Genomic DNA, 23,136 nt, shown 5'->3' with positions numbered 1-23,136 from the left:
AAATAATTTTCTAGTCAAAGCAGTTTATAATTTCCCTTCCAGTCGAGGACGAAAGCATTATTTATATAACATTACAATGTGCCAGGTCGCTGGTTTTCGTATACAGTTTTAGGTGAATGAGGATGTCCGAGGTAATAATAACAAATGTACTGACTGGATAGTTACGTGTTTTTGAAATGTTATGTAAGTATTATACGATATCCTCGAACGTTCACTTCCGCAACATGTTCATCTGTGTGATGAAAAATTCATACAATTAAACTTTGAGAGACAAATTATCAGTTTGCAGAAAAAATACAACATACAAACATACATACAACTTACTAACTATTTCCAAGGTTTGATCGGCATTACTTTTATTGTATGACAGTACATAAAAATATCACAATTTAATTTACTTAACCTGCTTATAAAACCTTGTATTGATTTTGATTTTGTGACCTTTGTTCGAGTATTTTAGCGACTTCTTTACCATTTGTTATCAACGCTAGTGTTACTAGACACGTTCTCTTTTGTATGTTTCCGTATACACGTTTTGTGTGTTCTCTAAACAGATAAAAACCCGCGTAATACTATCGCTTACGACAGAAGTCAAATGCTCTTAGATTTCTAGGATCAAATATTAAAAATATAACTTTAATTAAAAGTATTAAATCACTTCAAATTGTTTAGGGTTTTGAAGTAGGACTAGTCTTAATAAATAAAACTAGTTTTAAAGATTTATTGTCAAAACTCATTTAACTGAATAGAAATGGAGATGTATATCAATTTTTATGTATAATATTTTATAATTACAAATGAGCATGAATCAAAATTAACACCGATCTAGCGAATAATTTGCAACGACTAAGCCTAACTCAATCGAACAAAACTATTTTTAGTTTTAATTGTAGCGCAAAGAATTATTTAACATATTTTATATTTTCAGTACAATACTTCGCTGTGCTACAAAGCTATGAGATCCTTATAATGGGGTGTGCCTGTGCATACTTACCACCAGCTAAGTTCAGCTTCAGCTCCATAATGGAATCCGCTCTGCCAGCCATACATCCAATAGTTGCTGCTGGATCTGACAGATGTAAGTAATCCCCTACCACCGTTGGTACACAACTTTTATTCAAAACGAGCTGGCCTGGCGAACATCGTACCGCCTAACAGTCGATTCTTTATTTTTTTTTAATACTTATTCTGCTATTCGGGACACCGGTCTAGCTAGTAAGATAAAAAAAAGAAAGTTGATAATACAACAAATACATTATGTCAAAAAATAAAAATTTACCTTCCCGGAACCCCTCCACTAACACTTGAACTTTATGATATGGAATTAAAGTTCAAATTGCCTTTTAATATTATTACGAATATTCTGTATGGGAATATAGAAGTGTTGTTTTTAGACTGTTTCACTAAATTTTTTTTAAATATTTCTCTCCGTAAGAACCACCCTCGTACTTCAAGGAATATTATAAAAAAGAATCAGACAAATCGGTCAAGCCGTTTTCATATTATGTCGTGACAATGGAAAACGGGTTTCATTTTTATATATATAGATAATATAATATTACTAGCTGACCGGGCAAACGTCGTTTTGCCATGTATATCTTTTATAATAAAAAATAGGGGTTGAGCGTAGAGGGATGAAAGTTAGGGGTTGTATGTATTTTTTAATGCTGTATCATAAAAAAATAAAAACAGAAAAAAATAAAATAAAAATATTTATGGGTGGACTACCCTTAACATTTAGGGGGATAAAAAATAGATGTTGTCCGATTCTCAGACATACCCAATATGTACACAAAATTTCATGAGAATCGGTTGAGCCGTTTCGGAGAAGTTTAACAACAAACACCGCGACACGAGAATTTTATATATTAGATTGAAATATTTTCAGGTGAATCTGTGAAAAGCATACTTGGCGTTACATATGAACAGATGCAGCAGAAAAACTTAACTTTATTTAATGAAAAATTAAACATTGATTTCATAACAAAAAATGGTATTATGAAGTATAATTTCAAAACTAACAGATTAAAAAGATTGCTGAGAACAAGAAACATTGTTATATTAATACACGGGTATTTGGAATCGTCTAATGGTGAAATGGTGAATGCAATAGCACCAGAGTTGTTGAAACACAATATTAAACTATTTGCCCTAGACGCGAGCGATGTTATAAGCTTCGAATACTTTAGGTCGTCGACTTATGTGCGTTTCATGGGAGAGATGCTGGGCAGGCTGTTAAGTGATGTAATCAACAGTGAGTATATGTAAAGTAGTAAAATACAACTTTAAATTAAGGATTTATGAGAATGATATATTTCAAACGTTTTTTGAGCTTAGTTATGTGCAGTATTACCACTATTAATATTACATCCTCATAGTTTTCCAATCCTTACAGAAAAATGGACAATTCTAACAGACGATGTTCCACATAAGCCCTTTGTCAGACCATAGAACCATACGTTTGTACAGTTCTGCTCTGTAATGTCAATGTTAAACTAATTCTAGGCAAACTGTAAGGACAATTCCCTGTAAGAATAGGAAAATGGACAATATTAGCAGATGACGTTTCACATAAATAGCTCTTTATCAGACCATAGAACCATACGTTTGTTCAGTTTGCTCTGTAATGTCAATGTTAAACTAATTCAATCTAATTAGAAATTTTGATGAAAACGAGGTAAATTTAAATTTAATTTGATAATTTTGTTGTAAGGACCGTTAGTCATGACAATTTTTTTAATTAAAAGAAATATTTTGCTTTACAATTTACAATTTTTTTACTACGCTTATATTATTTATAAACACTATATTTGATCGTACTTAGTAAGTACATAAAAACCGTCGTTTAAGTACAATTGCTATTTGCTGACGATACTGCAAAAATGTCTACCCGTGACAATTACACAAAATGTCATTAATTTTACTGATTGGACAATTATGTGGCGAATAAAGCTAAACCATTCCAAATCTGTTCATGTCGATTTTACTAATCGAGCCATTCTGTACAGACCATTATTTATTACCTACACAAAAATATCGCGTATACCATATACGCTGATTCGGCTAAATACTTAGGATTATACATCTAGGGATATCAAATTGCGACGGAAAGAACACGTGAAAAAGAAAAGAGATGAATTAATATATTTTTTATTTTTATTAAAGTTTACCACATCATACGTAGTACTAAATATTGTAGAACATTTGTTTGTTCTATCATCAATAGTTTTCGCAGCGCATGCGATAAAAATATATTATGGGATTTTTTTTACACTTCGGGTAACATTATTGTAGTTTTAGTAGGGATCCTTATTTTTTTCTTGCTATTTAAATATTATTTTATTAAATAGTATTCAGTGATACTGTGGCATTCAAATGGTGAAAGAATTTTTAAAATCGGTCCAGTACGTTTTGAGCCAATTCGTTACACACACACAAATCATTCCTCTTCATAATATTGTAAAGAAGTGATGTGTGGATATATGGCATTTAGCTTTGGGACTGTACAGCGAAGAGCAATTTATAAATAATACAACGGTTTCAGTACAAGGTGCTTCGGGACATTGTAGTTGCACCATGGTTTTTACAAAATAGTGTCAAAACATTAAAAAACACTAAGACTGTTAACCTTACCTTAGTTTAAGTTCGCTAGTATTGTAGAAAATTTAGTCGTTGTTGTTGTTAATATGTTGATTTAATTTTCTACTTTTTTGACATTATTATTGTATAGCCTAGTGATTGTAATACATGTAAAGTTACACTCTCTTTTTTATACCTTTTTAACATGACGTATTTTTTTACGTTATTCTCTGTATAAGTATGATAAAAAGAATAACGTAAAAAACCTGTACAGTGTACACGGTATTGAAATTCGCCAACATCAAAAGCATGTTTGTTTTTGTGTTTCTACATAAGTCTTCCTTTTACGTCTAAACCTTCTCGTTTGGCTATTTCAGGTGGCCACAACTCCACCCAAATCCATCTTATTGGACATAGCCTTGGGGCACATGTTGCAGCAGTGGCCGGTCAGCAGGTGTACCGTGATACAGGCCAAAAGCTAAACAGAATAACTGGCCTAGATCCTGCAGGACCTTGCTTCAGTAACGTCAGTCTTGACAGCAGATTGGACGCCTTAGACGCTGATTTTGTTGACGTTATCCATACAAACGCTGGAATCCTCGGACTGAACGAACCTGTAGGTAAACGATTCTGATATTATTACTGTGATAATTTGTCGCCTAATATCTAACTAACTTAGATCAAACTGCACACGGTGTGCAAATTTTATTGAAATCGGTTAAGTAATTTAGGAGTCCATAGCAGACAAACAACGTGACGCGTAATTTATATTTATTAAGATTTTCCCCCATAATTTTTAATTTACAAAGACATGGAAGAACAGGAATGAAATATTTCTTAATCCATTAAAAAGAACAATTATATTTTTGGAAGGAAGTTCCTTATCGCGCGTTGTAAAAGGGGGCTAGACGGAAAAAATTCTTACGAAAAGTTGTCACGACACTTTTTTGCTATTTGCTATTGTAATACACCGGTTCTCGTCCGATCACCAAAGTTAAGCAACGCCGGGCGAGGTCAGTACTTGGATGGGTGACCGCCTGGAAAAACCTCGTGATGTTGGCTTTTTTTTTTCGTAGGGACAAGAAATTAAAATTATTTTTGGAATCTCTTAACTAAGTTAGTCGTAGTAAACGTACACCAGAATCCCTGTACAATAAATGCGGGGTCCCTAGTTTCCTTGCAAAATACAATACCTTTAAAAAATATTAATTGTAATTCTGCGAATTCAAAACTTAGTGAACTAATATAACAACGAGAACACCTTATACAAGGAGATGACCCAGATAAGAATGAATTAAATTATCTGAACCACGAAATACGAAATATGCTTATTAATTTTGCCACTTAATTTTATATTTAGGTTATTTTACTATTTAATCCCAGCGTAGCACAAGGACATCATACTTCTTCCTCTTCTAGATTCCTGGTCTCTTAAAACTTTAATAGACGATGAAATATAATATTGGTGTCGAGAAAATCTATCAAACTGTTATGATACCATTTAAAATATACATTAATCGAAAGGAACTTCGTTCCATCCGGGTGTCCCTTGACACCTCTCAAGTTTTTTATTATTATATATAGTAAAACTAGTAGACTCGGCCAAGCGTTGCTGTGGCTAAGGTTTTTGTTACAGCCCTGCGATTCTGTAACTCACTTCACACACCCTCAGCGCTGATTTTTGCTGTCAAATCGTTCGTTTCGGTGTCATGTTACAATTTGGTATTCTGTTAAACAATAACCGCGACAAAAGCGCCGCTCAAATGAGATTGTTAACATTTGGAACTAAAATTTGGCACTGCTACACTTACGCTCCAAAATTGTTGGTATTTGGTATTCTGATACATACCATTTGACATCTCATCTCACTTAAATGTACATTTTGTACGACAATTGACAAATTAAAAGTTGCTCTTCCCTCGCTGAAATCGTCATTTACCAGTGAGTTAGCCATTTTTAGCGAAGTTAAAACTTGTTTTATGTGAAAATATTCTAACATAGGACAATCTATATGTATCTTGGGGTAAGTTTATAAAATAATATTTATCAATACAGCATTATTTTACGAAAAAAATTATATATATAAACATTAAGCTTCGTGAAATTGAACTTTGTTATTGTTACAGAAGGCCCGTTTCCACTTTTAAAGTTTAAACCTCTATTTCAAGAAATAAATGATGTAATCCATTAAAAAATACTTAATATAATATCTATAGATGGCGAAGAAAATGTAGGCACGAAACGACCAATTGGTTTCTCGGCGTTGGTTATTATCGCTTTTTTCCAATACTCAAGAAATTATATGGTATTGACGAAACCTAGAACATATGCTGCTGAGATGAACGAAGAGTCTAGTAAATACTAAATAGATGATCTAAGGTAAACATTTTGATTACTTTAGCATTAAAAATATAATTTTTATCCAAGAACCAATTTTTCGATGCAGTCTTGATCATTTCTTGTCTCCAGCAGAGATAAGTCGAACAAAAAACGATAAATAAGATAGGTAAATATTGTAATATATTTGTATTTTTCTACTATACTAAAATTATAAATCTAATAATTTCAGAGATCCCCAAATGTTCAAAATTCCTGATAGAAAAATACATTCTGCCTTTGAAGAAGAAGAATATTACATGTGTATCATACAACAAGGCCCCTGGATATAAAAAGACACAATAGTGCAGACATTTTCAAATTATTGAATTTCGACTATCCTTCAATTTATAATAAATGATAACACAGTACAATTTCGGTTCCTATATTTTTATAAAATATATTGATATAACATTAAGGTTTTGGATAAAAACATTATTCTGCTTTACACAAGTATGAAATACCATCATTACATACATGATGGTTTAAGTACTTATAAAGCGTTTTTAAATTTATCGTTCATAACTATTACTTTTTACAAACTAATTAGAAAATATATTAAAATAAATATATTTATCTACAAAATAAAGTAGATGTTATTGATTAGCTCTATGTGAGGCTGTGTTTTAATTAGTTTTTATTATACTTAAGTTTGTTTTACTGAAAGTTATTTTGTAGTGTGTTAAAAGTTTACTATAATCATTAAATTAAATGTTTAAAGTTATTATATTGTTCTTTTATTCACCTATAAAGTAACATGGCTTATATATTTTTCATTTCGGCTTAGCTATGTATTTAACTCGGTTACTACGTTTTCTATAGGCAGTCATTAAATAAGTGGTAGATTTAATTAATCATTTTATTAATATAATATTATTAGATACAAAAAAATTATTATGAAGTACACAATTATCTTAAACACGGTAATACAATTTTTCATATAAAAATCATAGTTGTCCAAACTGCATTCAAAATAGATTAGTGGTCTCGGTTTAATATCTCTTCTTAACATTTCAATAATTGGTCATTTTCTTCCTCATTCTTGACAACTACCACTGATGGCTGTAATACAATGATTATCTGTTAAAATTGTAAATAGGGAAATGTGGTAGGTCACAGTACTGACACAATAATATTGCATAGCAATTTAATTATTGTAAAGTTAAGGTAAATAATAAAAAAACTTGCATAAAACACACAATTATATATGGGATATCTTTGTATTTCTAAGTAAAGTATCTTAAAAACATGTTTGATAATATTATAACTAAGCCAAATATTATTAAAAGTTTTATGGTAACAAGGCTTAGTAATTTCGCACAGTATTTGATTCAGTACTATGAATAAAAAAAATCTTGAGCAAACCTATATTTAGACTCAAAAATCCAAATCCAAGTATGTACTTTAAAAACAATTATTTATTAATGAAACAAATCCAAGACCCATAAAGGGTATGTTTAGTTTTAAAGTGTAGTCAGCAGCAATAACTATCTTTTGATTGCTTCATTAAATAAGTTATGGCAATGTTGTTTCCAACATTTAAAATTAACGTTGATCACTTGAAATGGTATGAATTTGAGCAATTGAAAGCTTATATATTTGATCCAACATACCTAACATGATTATTTATACTTGTATTCTGAAATCTGAACAATTAAATTAAATTCAACTTGATCAGTTAAAATTAATACTTCTTATATTTCATGAATGGAATTTGAAGTTAGGAAACCTAAAAATATTTTTTTATTTGACATTTTTAACCAACAATTTCATTATTCTTTACAATGTCGCTTCGATTTAACCTATTACATTTGACTTCAAATTTGCCATCAAACAAACAAACTTTGTTAACTGTTTTACTAGTCACTACTTATTCCTATTTATTTACTATGATAGTTATTATATTTCTAAAATAGTTTTAATAGAATTCAGTTTTTATGAGTGTTAGTAAAAACATAGGTAATATTGTTGTTGTGTGTTTGACCTCTGAATCACTTAAAAAGGTTGCAATAGTAGTTTCATGGCATCTAAAAAGTACCAACACTTGCACTTACACAAATGAATAAATATATAAACACTAATTTTTCTTCTTTATAGATAGGTACCCTTTTATTTTATAATTACTCAACAAAATATTATATGAAAACATTGGTATTAACCTTGGTTACCTTTAGTAACATTTTGAAAATTTAAAACACCTATCCATCCTGTTTACTTTGAATCCGTAGCCCATTTGCTGAGAGAATCACTTTTAGCGTGACATCATCTTTTATCTTTTTGTTAAGATAATATTCTTAAATTTTTTACAATATATCCAGATGTTAGGTATCCCTTGTTTCGTGCTGAAACATAATTAATATTTTTAAGTTTCTGTCGGTTTATCTTTTTTTTTAATTCAAACGTCGACCATTTTGTTTTATTAAAAATATTTTGTTTATGTATGATGAAAATTTTGACAATTAACTCTTTTTATAAAATAATAGTTATTCCGTGAGTCCACTACGCAGTAACAGCGCTCCCTTCGTCACTGACGTAATTTTTGGAATCTCATGGTATTCTGTTAATAAATTTTACATTACGTCTTAATAAGTGGAGGGAGGTAACCTAGTGAGTTGTTGTCTATTAATATCGTGACAATTGACTCATTTTATTTTATAAAAAGAGTTAATTGTCAAAATTTTCATCATACATAAACAAAATATTTTTAATAAAACAAAAAGGTCGACGTTTGAATTAAAAAAAATATTAAAAAAAAAGATAAACCGTGAAAATATCTCAAAAATGATTTATCTGATGGAAAATAATAAAATAGCGAGGAAAATTATTAAAACCCATCTGGCAATGGGGCCGCTTAAAGGTAAGTAGTGAGTTTATTTATTAGTCAATCGTAAGTTACGTATTTTGTTTATAACTTCCAATTAAGAGTTTATATTTCGTATTTACCCGACAACTGACCAGCCGTGGTGTATATGAGCGACAGAAACTTAAAAATATTAATTATGTTTCAGCACGAAACAAGGGATACCTAACATCTGGATATATTGTAAAAAATTTAAGAATATTATCTTAACAAAAAGATAAAAGATGATGTCACGCTAAAAGTGATTCTCTCAGCAAATGGGCTACGGATTCAAAGTAAACAGGATGGATAGGTGTTTTAAATTTTCAAAATGTTACTAAAGGTAACCAAGGTTAATACCAATGTTTTCATATAATATTTTGTTGAGTAATTATAAAATAAAAGGGTACCTATCTATAAAGAAGAAAAATTAGTGTTTATATATTTATTCATTTGTGTAAGTGCAAGTGTTGGTACTTTTTAGATGCCATGAAACTACTATTGCAACCTTTTTAAGTGATTCAGAGGTCAAACACACAACAACAATATTACCTATGTTTTTACTAACACTCATAAAAACTGAATTCTATTAAAACTATTTTAGAAATATAATAACTATCATAGTAAATAAATAGGAATAAGTAGTGACTAGTAAAACAGTTAACAAAGTTTGTTTGTTTGATGGCAAATTTGAAGTCAAATGTAATAGGTTAAATCGAAGCGACATTGTAAAGAATAATGAAATTGTTGGTTAAAAATGTCAAATAAAAAAATATTTTTAGGTTTCCTAACTTCAAATTCCATTCATGAAATATAAGAAGTATTAATTTTAACTGATCAAGTTGAATTTAATTTAATTGTTCAGATTTCAGAATACAAGTATAAATAATCATGTTAGGTATGTTGGATCAAATATATAAGCTTTCAATTGCTCAAATTCATACCATTTCAAGTGATCAACGTTAATTTTAAATGTTGGAAACAACATTGCCATAACTTATTTAATGAAGCAATCAAAAGATAGTTATTGCTGCTGACTACACTTTAAAACTAAACATACCCTTTATGGGTCTTGGATTTGTTTCATTAATAAATAATTGTTTTTAAAGTACATACTTGGATTTGGATTTTTGAGTCTAAATATAGGTTTGCTCAAGATTTTTTTTATTCATAGTACTGAATCAAATACTGTGCGAAATTACTAAGCCTTGTTACCATAAAACTTTTAATAATATTTGGCTTAGTTATAATATTATCAAACATGTTTTTAAGATACTTTACTTAGAAATACAAAGATATCCCATATATAATTGTGTGTTTTATGCAAGTTTTTTTATTATTTACCTTAACTTTACAATAATTAAATTGCTATGCAATATTATTGTGTCAGTACTGTGACCTACCACATTTCCCTATTTACAATTTTAACAGATAATCATTGTATTACAGCCATCAGTGGTAGTTGTCAAGAATGAGGAAGAAAATGACCAATTATTGAAATGTTAAGAAGAGATATTAAACCGAGACCACTAATCTATTTTGAATGCAGTTTGGACAACTATGATTTTTATATGAAAAATTGTATTACCGTGTTTAAGATAATTGTGTACTTCATAATAATTTTTTTGTATCTAATAATATTATATTAATAAAATGATTAATTAAATCTACCACTTATTTAATGACTGCCTATAGAAAACGTAGTAACCGAGTTAAATACATAGCTAAGCCGAAATGAAAAATATATAAGCCATGTTACTTTATAGGTGAATAAAAGAACAATATAATAACTTTAAACATTTAATTTAATGATTATAGTAAACTTTTAACACACTACAAAATAACTTTCAGTAAAACAAACTTAAGTATAATAAAAACTAATTAAAACACAGCCTCACATAGAGCTAATCAATAACATCTACTTTATTTTGTAGATAAATATATTTATTTTAATATATTTTCTAATTAGTTTGTAAAAAGTAATAGTTATGAACGATAAATTTAAAAACGCTTTATAAGTACTTAAACCATCATGTATGTAATGATGGTATTTCATACTTGTGTAAAGCAGAATAATGTTTTTATCCAAAACCTTAATGTTATATCAATATATTTTATAAAAATATAGGAACCGAAATTGTACTGTGTTATCATTTATTATAAATCGAAGGATAGTCGAAATTCAATAATTTGAAAATGTCTGCACTATTGTGTCTTTTTATATCCAGGGGCCTTGTTGTATGATACACATGTAATATTCTTCTTCTTCAAAGGCAGAATGTATTTTTCTATCAGGAATTTTGAACATTTGGGGATCTCTGAAATTATTAGATTTATAATTTTAGTATAGTAGAAAAATACAAATATATTACAATATTTACCTATCTTATTTATCGTTTTTTGTTCGACTTATCTCTGCTGGAGACAAGACATGATCAAGACTGCATCGAAAAATTGGTTCTTGGATAAAAATTATATTTTTAATGCTAAAGTAATCAAAATGTTTACCTTAGATCATCTATTTAGTATTTACTAGACTCTTCGTTCATCTCAGCAGCATATGTTCTAGGTTTCGTCAATACCATATAATTTCTTGAGTATTGGAAAAAAGCGATAATAACCAACGCCGAGAAACCAATTGGTCGTTTCGTGCCTACATTTTCTTCGCCATCTATAGATATTATATTAAGTATTTTTTAATGGATTACATCATTTATTTCTTGAAATAGAGGTTTAAACTTTAAAAGTGGAAACGGGCCTTCTGTAACAATAACAAAGTTCAATTTCACGAAGCTTAATGTTTATATATATAATTTTTTTCGTAAAATAATGCTGTATTGATAAATATTATTTTATAAACTTACCCCAAGATACATATAGATTGTCCTATGTTAGAATATTTTCACATAAAAACAAGTTTTAACTTCGCTAAAAATGGCTAACTCACTGGTAAATGACGATTTCAGCGAGGGAAGAGCAACTTTTAATTTGACGTACAAAATGTACATTTAAATGAGATGAGATGTCAAATGGTATGTATCAGAATACCAAATACCAACAATTTTGGAGCGTAAGTGTAGCAGTGCCAAATTTTAGTTCCAAATGTGAACAATCTTATTTGAGCGGCGCTTTTGTCGCGGTTATTGTTTAACAGAATACCAAATTGTAACATGACACCGAAACGAACGATTTGACAGCAAAACTCAGCGCTGAGAGTGTGTGAAGCGAGTTACAGAATGGCAGGGCAGTTTATCTTTTTTTTAATATTATTAATTTTATTTCAAACGTCGACCATTTTGTTCTCTATTTTGTTTTATTAAAAATATTTTGTTTATGTATGATGAAAATTTTGACAATTTACTCTTTTTATAAAATAAAATGAGTCAATTGTCACGATATTAATAGACAACAACTTACTAGGTTACCTGCCTCCACTTATCAAGACGTAATGTAAAATTTCTTAACAGAATACCATGAGATTCCAAAAATTACGTCAGTGACGAAGGGAGCGCTGTTACTGCGTAGTGGACTCACGGATTAACAGTGAGTTACAGAATCGCAGGGCAGATGTTAAATAGTATCTTATGTGAAACGTTGGTACTTTCAACACAGCGCGGCGCCATCTGTTAGAATTGTGATTGTCAAATAATAACAGACAAATAATTAGCAATAAATTAAAATTGCGACTATAATTTGAGATTTAAACTATCCTATCTCTCAAGTTGGATCGAACTGCACATGGTGTGCAAATTTGATTGATATCGGTTCGGTAGTTTAGGAGTCCATTGAGGACAAACATTGTGACACGAGATTTATATATATTAAGATTGTACATTGTGTCTCATCGCATAGAACATACCTTAGCTGGTTTTTTTACCACCCATCCTTACAAATTATAATGTATGGTAACGCAAGAAACACAAAAATTAGGAACAATCTCTAGGAATATTGTTATGTTTTATTTTACTATTGTATGTTGATTTTCTTATTTGCAGGTCACAAGGACTTTTACCCAAATGATGGTATGAGCCAGCCTGGCTGTATCTTATCCACGTGTGATCACAGTAGAGCTTGGGAATTGTTTGCAGAATCTATAAATAGACCGGACAGTTTTCCTGGTTAGCAATCGTGTTTTCAATTCCCATATTTTGTAACATATATAAATATTGCATTTATGATTTCTGCCGCACCTTACAGAGCTGATAATCTTGAAAAGCCTCAACTGATCTTCAAAAATTGTTGCCTGAAAGCTCGATCATGTCAGCTTTGCGATTCCGTAACTCACTTTTCGAACTCACACAGCGGTTTTCGCATAGGCGGTCGCTCTCAAATCAGTCGTGAAGCAGTCATTTTACGATTTGGCATTCTGATAAACAATAAACTACAAGCTCCCACCTTTTCAGAATGCCAAGTCATAAAATGACTGCTTCACGACTGATTTGAGAGCGACCGCCGATGCGAAAACCGCTGTGTGAGTTCGAAAAGTGAGTTACAGAATCGCAGGGCAGCTATCTAACAATAAACTGTGTTAAAAGTTAAAAATCGATATTTAAAGAAAACTATCAAATATTTCCTGAAATTAAATGTTTATTTACATTTTGGAGTATCTTATTTAATTGTTTTGGCGTAAAATCCTAGAACTACTAGGCACAATGGTCGTGAACTAAGCTTAATTATACGGACTATTAAAAAAATATTGTATACAGGATCAAATTGTTTCGTTTTAGCAAGAAAATGCGGAAACTGGACGTTATATCAAAATGGCGTTTGCGCTGGAAATGAAATGTCATTTATGGGATATAAATCTGAAAGAGGCAGCCCTGGAATCTACTTCCTTTCCACTTCACCATCAGCACCATTCGGTTTGGGAACTTTGAAATAGTTTTGTTATTTAGTTTTTAAATATACTATATCTCTAGAGATTTTTATTTATGAATTTCTAAAATCTTCTAAAAAATTGTTTTCAATGCTTATATTAATATATGGAGTATATAAAGTTTTTGTGTGATTAAGACTTGGGCGTTGTGAAGAAAAAGTAATTTCGTATTTTGAAGTATTTGAGGGCGGAAGTCAATACAATTTCATTTCCATTTATTCCCAAAACTTAATTAATTTGCTTGGTTTCGGACGGAATGGCTCGGAAAGGAGATCTTAGGTTCTAAACTTGTGGTATATTCAAAACAGGTTATATAGATGTGTTAAAGAGTGTTGGCCTAGAGGTTTCAACATGTGACACTCATCCGTGGTAGGTTCGATCCCCTTGGATAATGGATTTCTGTCATTTAACATTCGCTCATACAGTGAAGGAAACCATCGTGAGGATATCGACATGCCTTGACCTGAAAAGTCGACGGCATGTGTTACGCACTGTTCACCTACTTGCCTATTAGAAAAAACAAATGATCATGATTCAAATGAAACCATCTTATATAAATCAAATAAATAGCAAAATCAAAAAGCACGTTTCAAAATCAACAGAGTGGAAACAAAAAGGACATTGTAACTCATACTTTTGAAATTTGTTTATTTGTGGCCGGCATTTCGCAAAAGTTTCACATTTTCCTTTTATTTACTTTAAAGGGCATCTTTGGAAACATTTACGGAGTTTTCAAACTTTTCAATGGAAATGTATTTATATATCGGTTGGGAAATCTCGAGGCAATGGAATGAAACAATATTAAAATTGTATTATTTAAAACTAGTGCGAACTCTTTTATAAACTTCGATTAACTGACTTTGTCTATTGATAAAAACCACGTAATTTGACAGATCTAAGTGTACAAATGTCAGGAATCAATTTAATCTGTGCGAGCCTCTGTAAAGGCCTGTATTCACTTTGATTAGTGCGAGTGCAAGTGATTAGTAATTTAGGATGATTTGTGCAGGTGTGTAGTGTAAGTAGTGTCCAATTATTGTTTAGTGGCTCTGTAAAGTAAATTCAGTTGTCATATTGTCGAGTGAGGGTGAAGGGAGGGCGCACGCGACGTCACTACTCGGAGTTCGCTCGCAAAAGAATAGAACACGCTTCTAATCACTTTACCACGCAGCCAACTAATCACTTGCATTAATCAGTCGCTGTCCACACTTGTTTTCTCCTAATTACTAATCACCTGCACTAATCACTTGCACTCGCACTAATCAAAGTGAATACAGGCCTTAATCATCACATTTGGGATACCATTGGTGCTAATTTAACACGATGCATTAAGGATGCCACCACCCGAATGATGGCACCGTCAGGTCGATCTCGGCAAACACCTGACGCACTGCAGAACCTCGGCAAGCCCAAAGCAACCTCAACGTGTTATACTGAATACGGAGCGTATTCAACACCTGAATATAGGCTGCACGCATAAAATGACAATTCACCTTCTACAGAATAACTTTGACATCTGGCTAATGACGTAGCTGTGTTGTCAACGTAACAAAAAAGGTGATTTAGCATTACAGCGACCTCAAATCCCTCACAAACCCTTCTCATTATAAAGAAAAAAATTTTAATTTATTTCCAACGATACTTGCCTATATGGTTAATCCATGTTCTAGGTTCCATTTTCGGTGAAACAACACCTTTCTCGATTTATAAAATATATATATCTCAGGGAAACCCACTGCTTAAAATTGTATTACAAAACAGCCGTCAAATTATCTCCTATAATTTGGTAACAATTAGTTAACATATATATATTTTTTAGCTTCTGATCATGAACTAAAATAAATCCCTTACAAGTATTTAGTCAAAGTCAAAGTCAAAATAACATTATTCATATAGGTAAACAAATACACTTATGAACGTCAGAAAAGAAGTTAAATGAATTGTGAATTTACATTTACTACCAGTTCGCAAGTCAAGAGCGTAAAGCGGGCAAGAAAAACTGGCAAGAAACTTTCCGCCACACTCCGTCTTAAGTGACTAAAATAACTTTAATTGATTAATCAATTAAAATGGTTGTCTATGTATCGCAAAATCTAGATGGCTCAGTTGACGTTCCAACATAATAATGCTAAGATTACTGGCTCCAAAAAAATTCCTTTGCCGATACCCTCTCAGCACTGGAGCCAATTGTGGTGCTATTACATTAATAGTAAGTATAAATTTCTTATTAACAAATCTTGATGTTTTTATTTACAAAATATTTTTCTTCTTCTTCTGTTGATTGGCGCAAAACCAGGAATATTCTTTCTTTCTAACGTTACTTATAATTACTATTATTCGAATAGTAATTATCTGTTGTTTATAAATGAATAGAAATTGTTAATTTCTTGTGGTCTTATTATTTTTTAGTAATTTTATTTGCTAAGTGCAATTTTTCAGTGTGTGACAGCTGTGGCTGGTCTTGCCTTATTTGTGCAAGTGATGATGATAAAAGATTGCGATGTTTGTTCCCGATATGTCTGGAGGAATTCGTACAGCTTCAGCGTCACCGGAATTATTTACTGTATCTTTATGCTATGTATCCATGTCTGGTATATGTGGGGAATACGTGAGGTAAATAATATATGTTACTTTACACCGAACAAGTTGAACATATATTCTGGATCTTGGGTTTCATAAAATGTTTTAAGGCTGTACCTGATAAATATTAGTACTGAAACCACAGAGATATAAGAGGAATTATCCAAAAGATACCTAAAGCCATCACAAGAGGCATAAGCAGTAGTTTTAAAGATTAAAATGACTTTTGGAAATCCGCGAATGAATGTTAATTATGTTACTATCCATTAAAAATTTAAACGTTTGACAAGGACTTAATTAATTCGACTTGAGATCCTTCAAGAACAAAACGTATCAATTTTTAAAAGGCCGGCAACACACTCGCGAGCGCTGCGGCATTGGAGTGTCCATTGGCGGCGGGGCGGTATCACTTAACATCAGATGAGCCTCCGGCCCGTTTGCTCCCTGTTCTATAAAAAAGGGACATGTATAATTTTTTAATATATGTTATTAAATATTTTCCAGGAAAAATCAACAGTCATCATATGTTGGGTTGTGGTTACAGCTATGTGGTTGGCTCAAACATTTGTTCTTCTCATTGTACTAATATGCATCTATAACTCCCAAGTCAAATTTATATCCTGGCTGCTCTCTTTTATCTTCGGTTTACTTGCTGCACGTAAGTTTATACTCATTCTATCGGCCCGTTCCGGGCTCGCACAAAGCAGTTATTTATTAATATTTTAAAAATAAATATAGCCGACACTATTATATTGGGACATTATTAGAAACACTAATGTGAGAATTGTTGTACTTGGTCCAGTTGTTTTTGAGTTTATGAGTAACAATGAAAAAATGCGAATCTTTCCTCATTATATAATATAATACATGAGGTAGCTCCCAATGTGGATTACACCGCTAGAGAACGCCCAGCTTGGAAATAATTAGACGAGGTCTTTGTCGACGGACAACTGTTTATAGATATTAAATATAGATAAAAAAAATAGAGAATCAGAGCAGTGTTGGCCTAGTGGCTTTTGTGTGCGACACTTATCCCTAAGTTCGTAGGTTCGATCCCCCGTTATGCATCAATGGACTTTCTTTCGCTTAATTTAACATTCGTTCAAACGGTGAAGGAATATCGTGAGAAAACTGAAAAAGAAAAAGTCGCTGGCGTGTATCAGGCACAGGAGGTTGATCATCTATCACCGCCTAGACCTAAAAAGTTTGTAGCGCTACTGATTTTAAAAAAAAAACAACAAACTACGAACGGCATACGTACGGCATATTTTGATATTTAGCATGTAAGGTGGAAAAGAATTTCAGTCAATATTTAAAGTGATTTTTCTAAGAATAAACCTTGGTTACCTGTACAATAGTTCTTCATATTTAGTTACTTGAAATAATCATTATAATAGCGAAACAAATATAAGATATCTCAAACTCAAATTTCTTAAATGCATTTATTGAATTAATGTTTATTATTTTTTTAATATTAGCAATTCTTTTAATTTTTGTTCTAATTGAATTAATTTTAGACTTTTTGAAAAATATTTACCCTTTTATCTCTTATATATTTCTCTCTTCCTCAAGAATTGTTTTGTTTAAACGCTAAATTATTGTTTTTTTATGAAATTGTTACTCTTCCGCTTTTTATGCATTTGATGGCTTAATTCAAATACACGTAAGGTTTAAATACAGATTTTTCTTTTCAGTGGTTTTATTATACATCGTACTGGTCGGGTATGGACTTTGGTTGGAGATCAAACAAAAACAATTGACTGCAAATACATATCTTAACACATAAAAAAATACCGTTTCATTTAACCTGAAACCTTCATCAATATGCTTAAAAAAACAAAAGCATGAGAAATGCTTTTTTTTAATTCTAAATATCAATTATAAATCCGAATTTGCTTCCTCGTATAAGCCTATCTATAAATAGATAATTAATACAGATATGGATAAAGATTATCTAAATACTGCCTTTATGAATTTCAATAGATCTGTGAGATCTTAAATATCGATAGGAATACAAATGATATATAAAAGAGTTCAATAAACACGAAATAAGTTCTAGTATACAATAAAACTTCTCAAAGCAAATAAATTATATTGAATTCAAGTATCCTTGTCTAAAATCGAATCAGTGAACGTTGTCGCACCGAGCAGCTGTTTTCGATAGCTATTCACGACGATGATGAAGTAAATGGTTACTGTGAAGGTAAAATACATTTTGATTACATATTAAAGAAAATACTATTGAACGTGAAATATAAACATGCTCGTATGTTTTATATTTCATAGCAGAATTTCCTAATGCGATAAAAATGCAATTGCGTCTATAAGTCGCTAGTTCATAATCCGGCTCGAAGGACCACACGAGGCAAACATCTGTTGAGTCTAAAATTCTCATGACAATTACATTATTTACAATGTATATTCGCGGATGCTTGTCAGACCTAAACGATTTCTTCGTTCAAAGAGTCCCCTCGTGAGTTGTGTGTTGCGATACTGTGGGCTACGCCTAATTTCTCATGTTATTTTCACACATGTATAATGTATATCCTTTCTAAAACATATTCTTATTTGTAATTTGTGTATTATGAATGTCCTCTGTTAAACATGTGTGATGTTTGTGATGCATACATATCTATATCTATAGTACAGATGCAAATAACTTACTTTAAATATTGATTTCATTGTTTAGAAACAGTACCGAAATTCATACTCACATATGTACCATAAAATGCCAAATATAACGACGACTACTCGGTTCCTCTGTTTCCTGGAGGTGAAGACTAGAGCTAACAACATCATCATCATCAACATCACCACCACAAATATTAGCGCATACCATATCCATATTGCACATAGGTAAGTGTCATCCTGCAACATAAATAATCTAGCTTAGATAACAATAAATCTGAGACAAAATATTTTTAAATTATTTATTAAGTCGGTCTTTGCTTTATACTTCGACTCTGTCCTTCGAGAGCAAACAACGTCTATTGTGAAAGGATGTGGACGTAATTACTGCCACAGCTAATAAATGGACTACCTAGTACCTAGTCAGTTATTAGATAGCCTATTTTTAAGCAATATAAAAAACAAGTTGAAGAATTATTTATATGCATTTATATTATTACAACAACAGTGGGTTTCAAATGTAATACACTATGACTTAGATTGTATTAGTCATAATTAAGAACACTGGAAAAAGGAAAAGAGGAGCAAGAGATGGGCAGACGATATAAAGAGACACAAATAGGAGACACAACTTGGACAATAAGGGGTGACTAAAGGCAATCACGTTAGTGTAGAGGGCATACATGACTGTGATGATACAATATATGAATAAACATACGTAACAGATCGAATTCTATAGATTTTGAATTTTTATTTTTTTCTATAGTAGGGGAGCCCAAGCGGGGATTTCGGGATTTACTAAAGCGCGGCAGATTAATATACAGGGGGATACCTTGTACCCGGTTAAGTACCTCCACAAAACATGAGGCCCATATATAAGGCCGCCCGTGCAGGATACAGGATCAGATTAGTAAAAAAAAATTGACCATCAGAAATTCTCGAGCGCGTCAGATTAAGGTAGGGTGAGTTAATTACATCCTGAAAAGTGTATATTCCAATAATCTGACAATTTGAGAGTGACGTTAAGAAAGGGGAGGGCAACAAAGTTGTAAAAAAAAAACGTCATCCCGACATTCTCGAGCGTAGCTAATTTTTTTTTTATTTTGAAGGAAATAATTCAAGAATAATAAAAAATATATAATCTGACGATTTCCGCAAGCCAAAATAACAAAAATTCGTCGATAAAGTTAAATGCGTGCAGCTGCGTGATGCCTACATTTCCTTAAACCGATCGGAATCTACTAAACGGTGTTCTAAATATTTCCCTCAAAATTACATTTCCTGTGAATTTGAACCGATTCGGACCGATAGATTTTGAGAAATTTTGAAAAATCTCAAAAAAATAAGATTTTTTTTTTAAAGTTGTTTCTTTATCGATCAACTTCAAAAACTAATCCGCCTTTGAGCTTGAAAAACCACGTCAATCGCCACCAAGCTGGTCAAAAGCGGTTGATTCGTTCGAGAGATATCGTGAACGAAAGAAACCCGAAAAAGTGTTTTTTCGGGATTACTCCGAAATTTGTGGTTCGATCAATCAAAATTACTTATGAGGATGATAATACTGCGTCGAATGCAGCCAACCGCGTGAAAATTGCTTGATCCATTCAAAAGTTATTGCGGTTTGAAAATTCCAAAAATAGTGTTCTATGAAACTTCTATCAGACTTTCGAGCTGGGAGAGCTCAAATGCATAGAAATATTATTTCTTTGAACTCAGCGAGCTCAAAATATCAATTTTAAGCGCCCAGGAATGGAATTAGCGGGAAGTGGCAGGGTTGGCCTTTAAGGTGAACCGTTTTTCTAATTATTTTTGTCAGATCAGGCGAATCCCTCTAGATAATCGTCAGATTATGAGACAGTACGTTTAGAACATAAAGATGAACCATATATATCTTAATCTGACGCGCTTGAGTATTTCAAAATGGCGATTTTTTTTTGCAAATCATGAAAATGGCCACGGGTTTGCGTCCCATCGAAATCGTCAGATTAGTGAATGAGAGCTTTTTTTTGGTGCACTTAACACTCCCTTAGAAAATCTGACGCGCTCAATTAATTTTTTTTTTTCATTTTCAACCCTTAAATACAACCACCCGCATCATGCAAACGATCAGATTAACATACGTACATTATTAAAAATACGTAGGGCATTGATGCTATCAATATCTGACGCGCTCCATGCAACAGTTTTTTTTACATATTTAAACATCTATAGCCGCTTCCCCCACCGATGTAAAGGTATATATCATATAACATTTTTTTCTTCTTATCATCTAAGCTTTGCATCCCAATAGGTCTCTACGACGCTCGAGTAAATCCCCATTTAGCATCGTGGGCTCCCCTACCACTATAATCAATACTGAACCCAAATCTGTATTTAAAACAATTTTCGATAGACGTCATATCACAACAGTAGACAGTAAATAAACGTTCACGATTGTGTGGAGAGTTGCCTGATCATGTTGCGACAATGGGCGATCATTTGATAGACCATCATGGCCCAGCAAACAGGTAACAGGACTTTGTCAACACAACATTAAAATGCGCCTTCGTTTATTCTTAGTTCTAGTCTAAACATTTTCACAAAATGCAAACATAGAAAAGCAGTATCATAGCAGTGTTAATACTATAAAACTAATAAAGTCCTATTAAACAATAGTTTTGAATTTATTAGTTATTATGAAAACAACTTTACTCGGTGAACTAGTCTGCAATCCACTAAAACAGCTAATATAATTAATATTGTTAATAGATAATATAGAAAAGAGCATTATTGCAATAGAGTAGCAACATTGTGAATATAATGAAAGCAGCTGGAGGAGGCCAATGGCTGATCACCAAAACCGGCGCATCTGATGTATTAGATTGAGTTAGGTTATGTAATTAAAACAATGTTAATATAAATTACATTGGGTATCAGCAATAAAGGCTTAGTAATAAAAATTATGTACAATAAATTAATTAATTAAGAAAAAAACTAACGTTCGTTAATCCCCAAAACAAAACTATGCTTGCTGCGAAATATAGAGCAACTAATATCCATACTGTCACTAGAAGATAGCTCAGAGGAACGAAGAATGAACAGCCGTAAGCCATTGGGTGTACCTTAAAAATTAATAATGTTCGGCTGTATAAAATAAGTTATGTAAAGAGAGCATTCAGTTACCTTATATTTTTAGTCAAGATATTTGCAAATAGTCTTTAAATACTATTAGGTTTTAATATTGAGAGTAAAAGGATTAAAAAAGCGATTGCTATTTATTCAAATCATACATACGACACCCAAGGCTGCTATGATCATTGATCCTGTTTTCAAATCGATCCCAAAGAAGCTGGACACATTTGGTAAATCGTCTAAAGCAGGCATTTTTTATAGTTATTTTTCAGCAAAATATTTGTCTAAGATTTGACATTGATAATACAGTTTGTGACATTCGCATTCAATAAATCATAAACGTGCACAAAAGATCTGTCAAAGTATCGGTTTTAACATTAACTATTCTATATATTTTTTGCCCCGAACATAGATGTTATCGGTTTAAGTTGAACCATAATACAATAATTTAATCAAAAAATATAATAATATATAATAATAGCTGAGCTAAAAATTCAATTTACATCAAATTACACTAATAATAATGGAAAATGCAATGTAGTTGCTGATTCAATGATATTGCCAAGTCTTTCGTATACAAACATTTCAAGAAGTTGTTAATTACATAACCTTTGTGTTCCTCACATCAACACTACGCAAAAATCTCAGTTTTGAATCGCGCAACCCGGCCAATATTTAAGCCTTGACTTGTTAAAGCTACCGCGGAATATGGTTGAAAGAAGTATTATTAATATCCATAGCGCAAAATCACCTGCATCATGAGCATACACACCTCCACATACATACCCTCACTTTTACACCAACACACAACACAGCCAAATTAGGTATTTCTTTAAATGTATATAATTGTATACAATATTAGTTTGCTGTAGGATTACGAAATAAATAAATAACCAAATAAATTTAAATATTTTAATAAATAATAAAATAAACTTTCAATAATTTCAATTCAGGCGAAATAAGCTGAACGGTTGAATAATGATATCCGCACTATATGCGTAACCTATTTTTTGCTAGTCATTTTTGTATATTTATTATTGTAACGGAGCTAGGAGGCTCAGCTAATGTTAAGTGATACAGTCTCCCATGGACATTGCGTTGCACACCTTTTAAAAATTTGTACGCTCTTTTCTTGAAGGACCCTAAG

At 31.7% G+C, this 23,136-nt stretch overlaps 2 protein-coding genes and 3 long non-coding RNA genes across 8 annotated transcripts; 3 read left to right on the top strand and 2 right to left on the bottom strand.

Moving 5' to 3' along the window:
• Positions 1–90: 90 nt before the first annotated feature.
• Positions 91–13,685, top strand: LOC125051652 (pancreatic triacylglycerol lipase-like). 2 transcript variants are annotated; one of them, XM_047652142.1, is made up of 6 exons: positions 91–183; positions 929–1,078; positions 1,889–2,254; positions 3,957–4,199; positions 12,790–12,912; positions 13,522–13,685. In XM_047652142.1, the coding sequence occupies exons 1-6, from the start codon at positions 177–179 to the stop codon at positions 13,674–13,676; spliced, it is 1,044 nt and encodes a 347-aa protein (XP_047508098.1). In that variant the 5' UTR covers positions 91–176; the 3' UTR covers positions 13,677–13,685. The 2 variants fall into 2 exon arrangements, with proteins under 2 accessions (XP_047508098.1, XP_047508099.1); XM_047652143.1 differs by having other exon boundaries at positions 3,957–4,195; positions 13,522–13,635.
• On the bottom strand, positions 6,988–8,344 carry LOC125051658. 2 transcript variants are annotated; one of them, XR_007117314.1, is made up of 2 exons: positions 8,115–8,344; positions 6,988–7,017 (listed from the first exon to the last, which is right to left on the bottom strand). It is a non-coding gene; the product is annotated as an uncharacterized LOC125051658 (long non-coding RNA). The 2 variants fall into 2 exon arrangements; XR_007117315.1 differs by having other exon boundaries at positions 8,124–8,344.
• Positions 8,849–10,273, top strand: LOC125051657. Of its 2 annotated transcripts, none has more exons than XR_007117313.1 (2): positions 8,849–9,137; positions 10,244–10,273. It is a non-coding gene; the product is annotated as an uncharacterized LOC125051657 (long non-coding RNA). The 2 variants fall into 2 exon arrangements; XR_007117312.1 differs by having other exon boundaries at positions 8,849–9,146.
• A 2,107-nt stretch (positions 13,686–15,792) lies between the features above and the next one.
• Positions 15,793–18,036, top strand: LOC125052020 (the record flags this gene model as incomplete). The annotated part of the gene is made up of 4 exons (XM_047652659.1): positions 15,793–15,879; positions 16,110–16,283; positions 16,755–16,908; positions 17,945–18,036. Coding segments are annotated over 4 exons (507 nt in total), but the record flags the coding sequence as incomplete, so codon positions are not given.
• Positions 18,037–18,197: 161 nt separating this feature from the next.
• LOC125051661 lies at positions 18,198–22,279 on the bottom strand. Its single transcript, XR_007117318.1, has 4 exons — positions 22,152–22,279; positions 21,857–21,979; positions 18,965–19,118; positions 18,198–18,445 (listed from the first exon to the last, which is right to left on the bottom strand). It is a non-coding gene; the product is annotated as an uncharacterized LOC125051661 (long non-coding RNA).
• Positions 22,280–23,136: the final 857 nt, after the last annotated feature.

Source organism: Pieris napi, chromosome 8 (genome assembly GCF_905475465.1).
Source record: "Pieris napi chromosome 8, ilPieNapi1.2, whole genome shotgun sequence".
Lineage (NCBI taxonomy): Eukaryota > Metazoa > Arthropoda > Insecta > Lepidoptera > Pieridae > Pieris > Pieris napi.
Note: the sequence above shows the minus strand (reverse complement) of the source record. Positions and strands in the feature narration are given on the sequence as shown.

What these genes read in the sequence shown, in the direction of transcription:
- LOC125051652 (XM_047652142.1), top strand. An exon ending in GTTAAGTGATGTAATCAACA is followed by an intron (nt 2,255 to 3,956) that starts GTGAGTATATGT and finishes TGGCTATTTCAG; the next exon opens with GTGGCCACAACTCCACCCAA. An exon ending in TAGACCGGACAGTTTTCCTG is followed by an intron (nt 12,913 to 13,521) that starts GTTAGCAATCGT and finishes GTTTCGTTTTAG; the next exon opens with CAAGAAAATGCGGAAACTGG.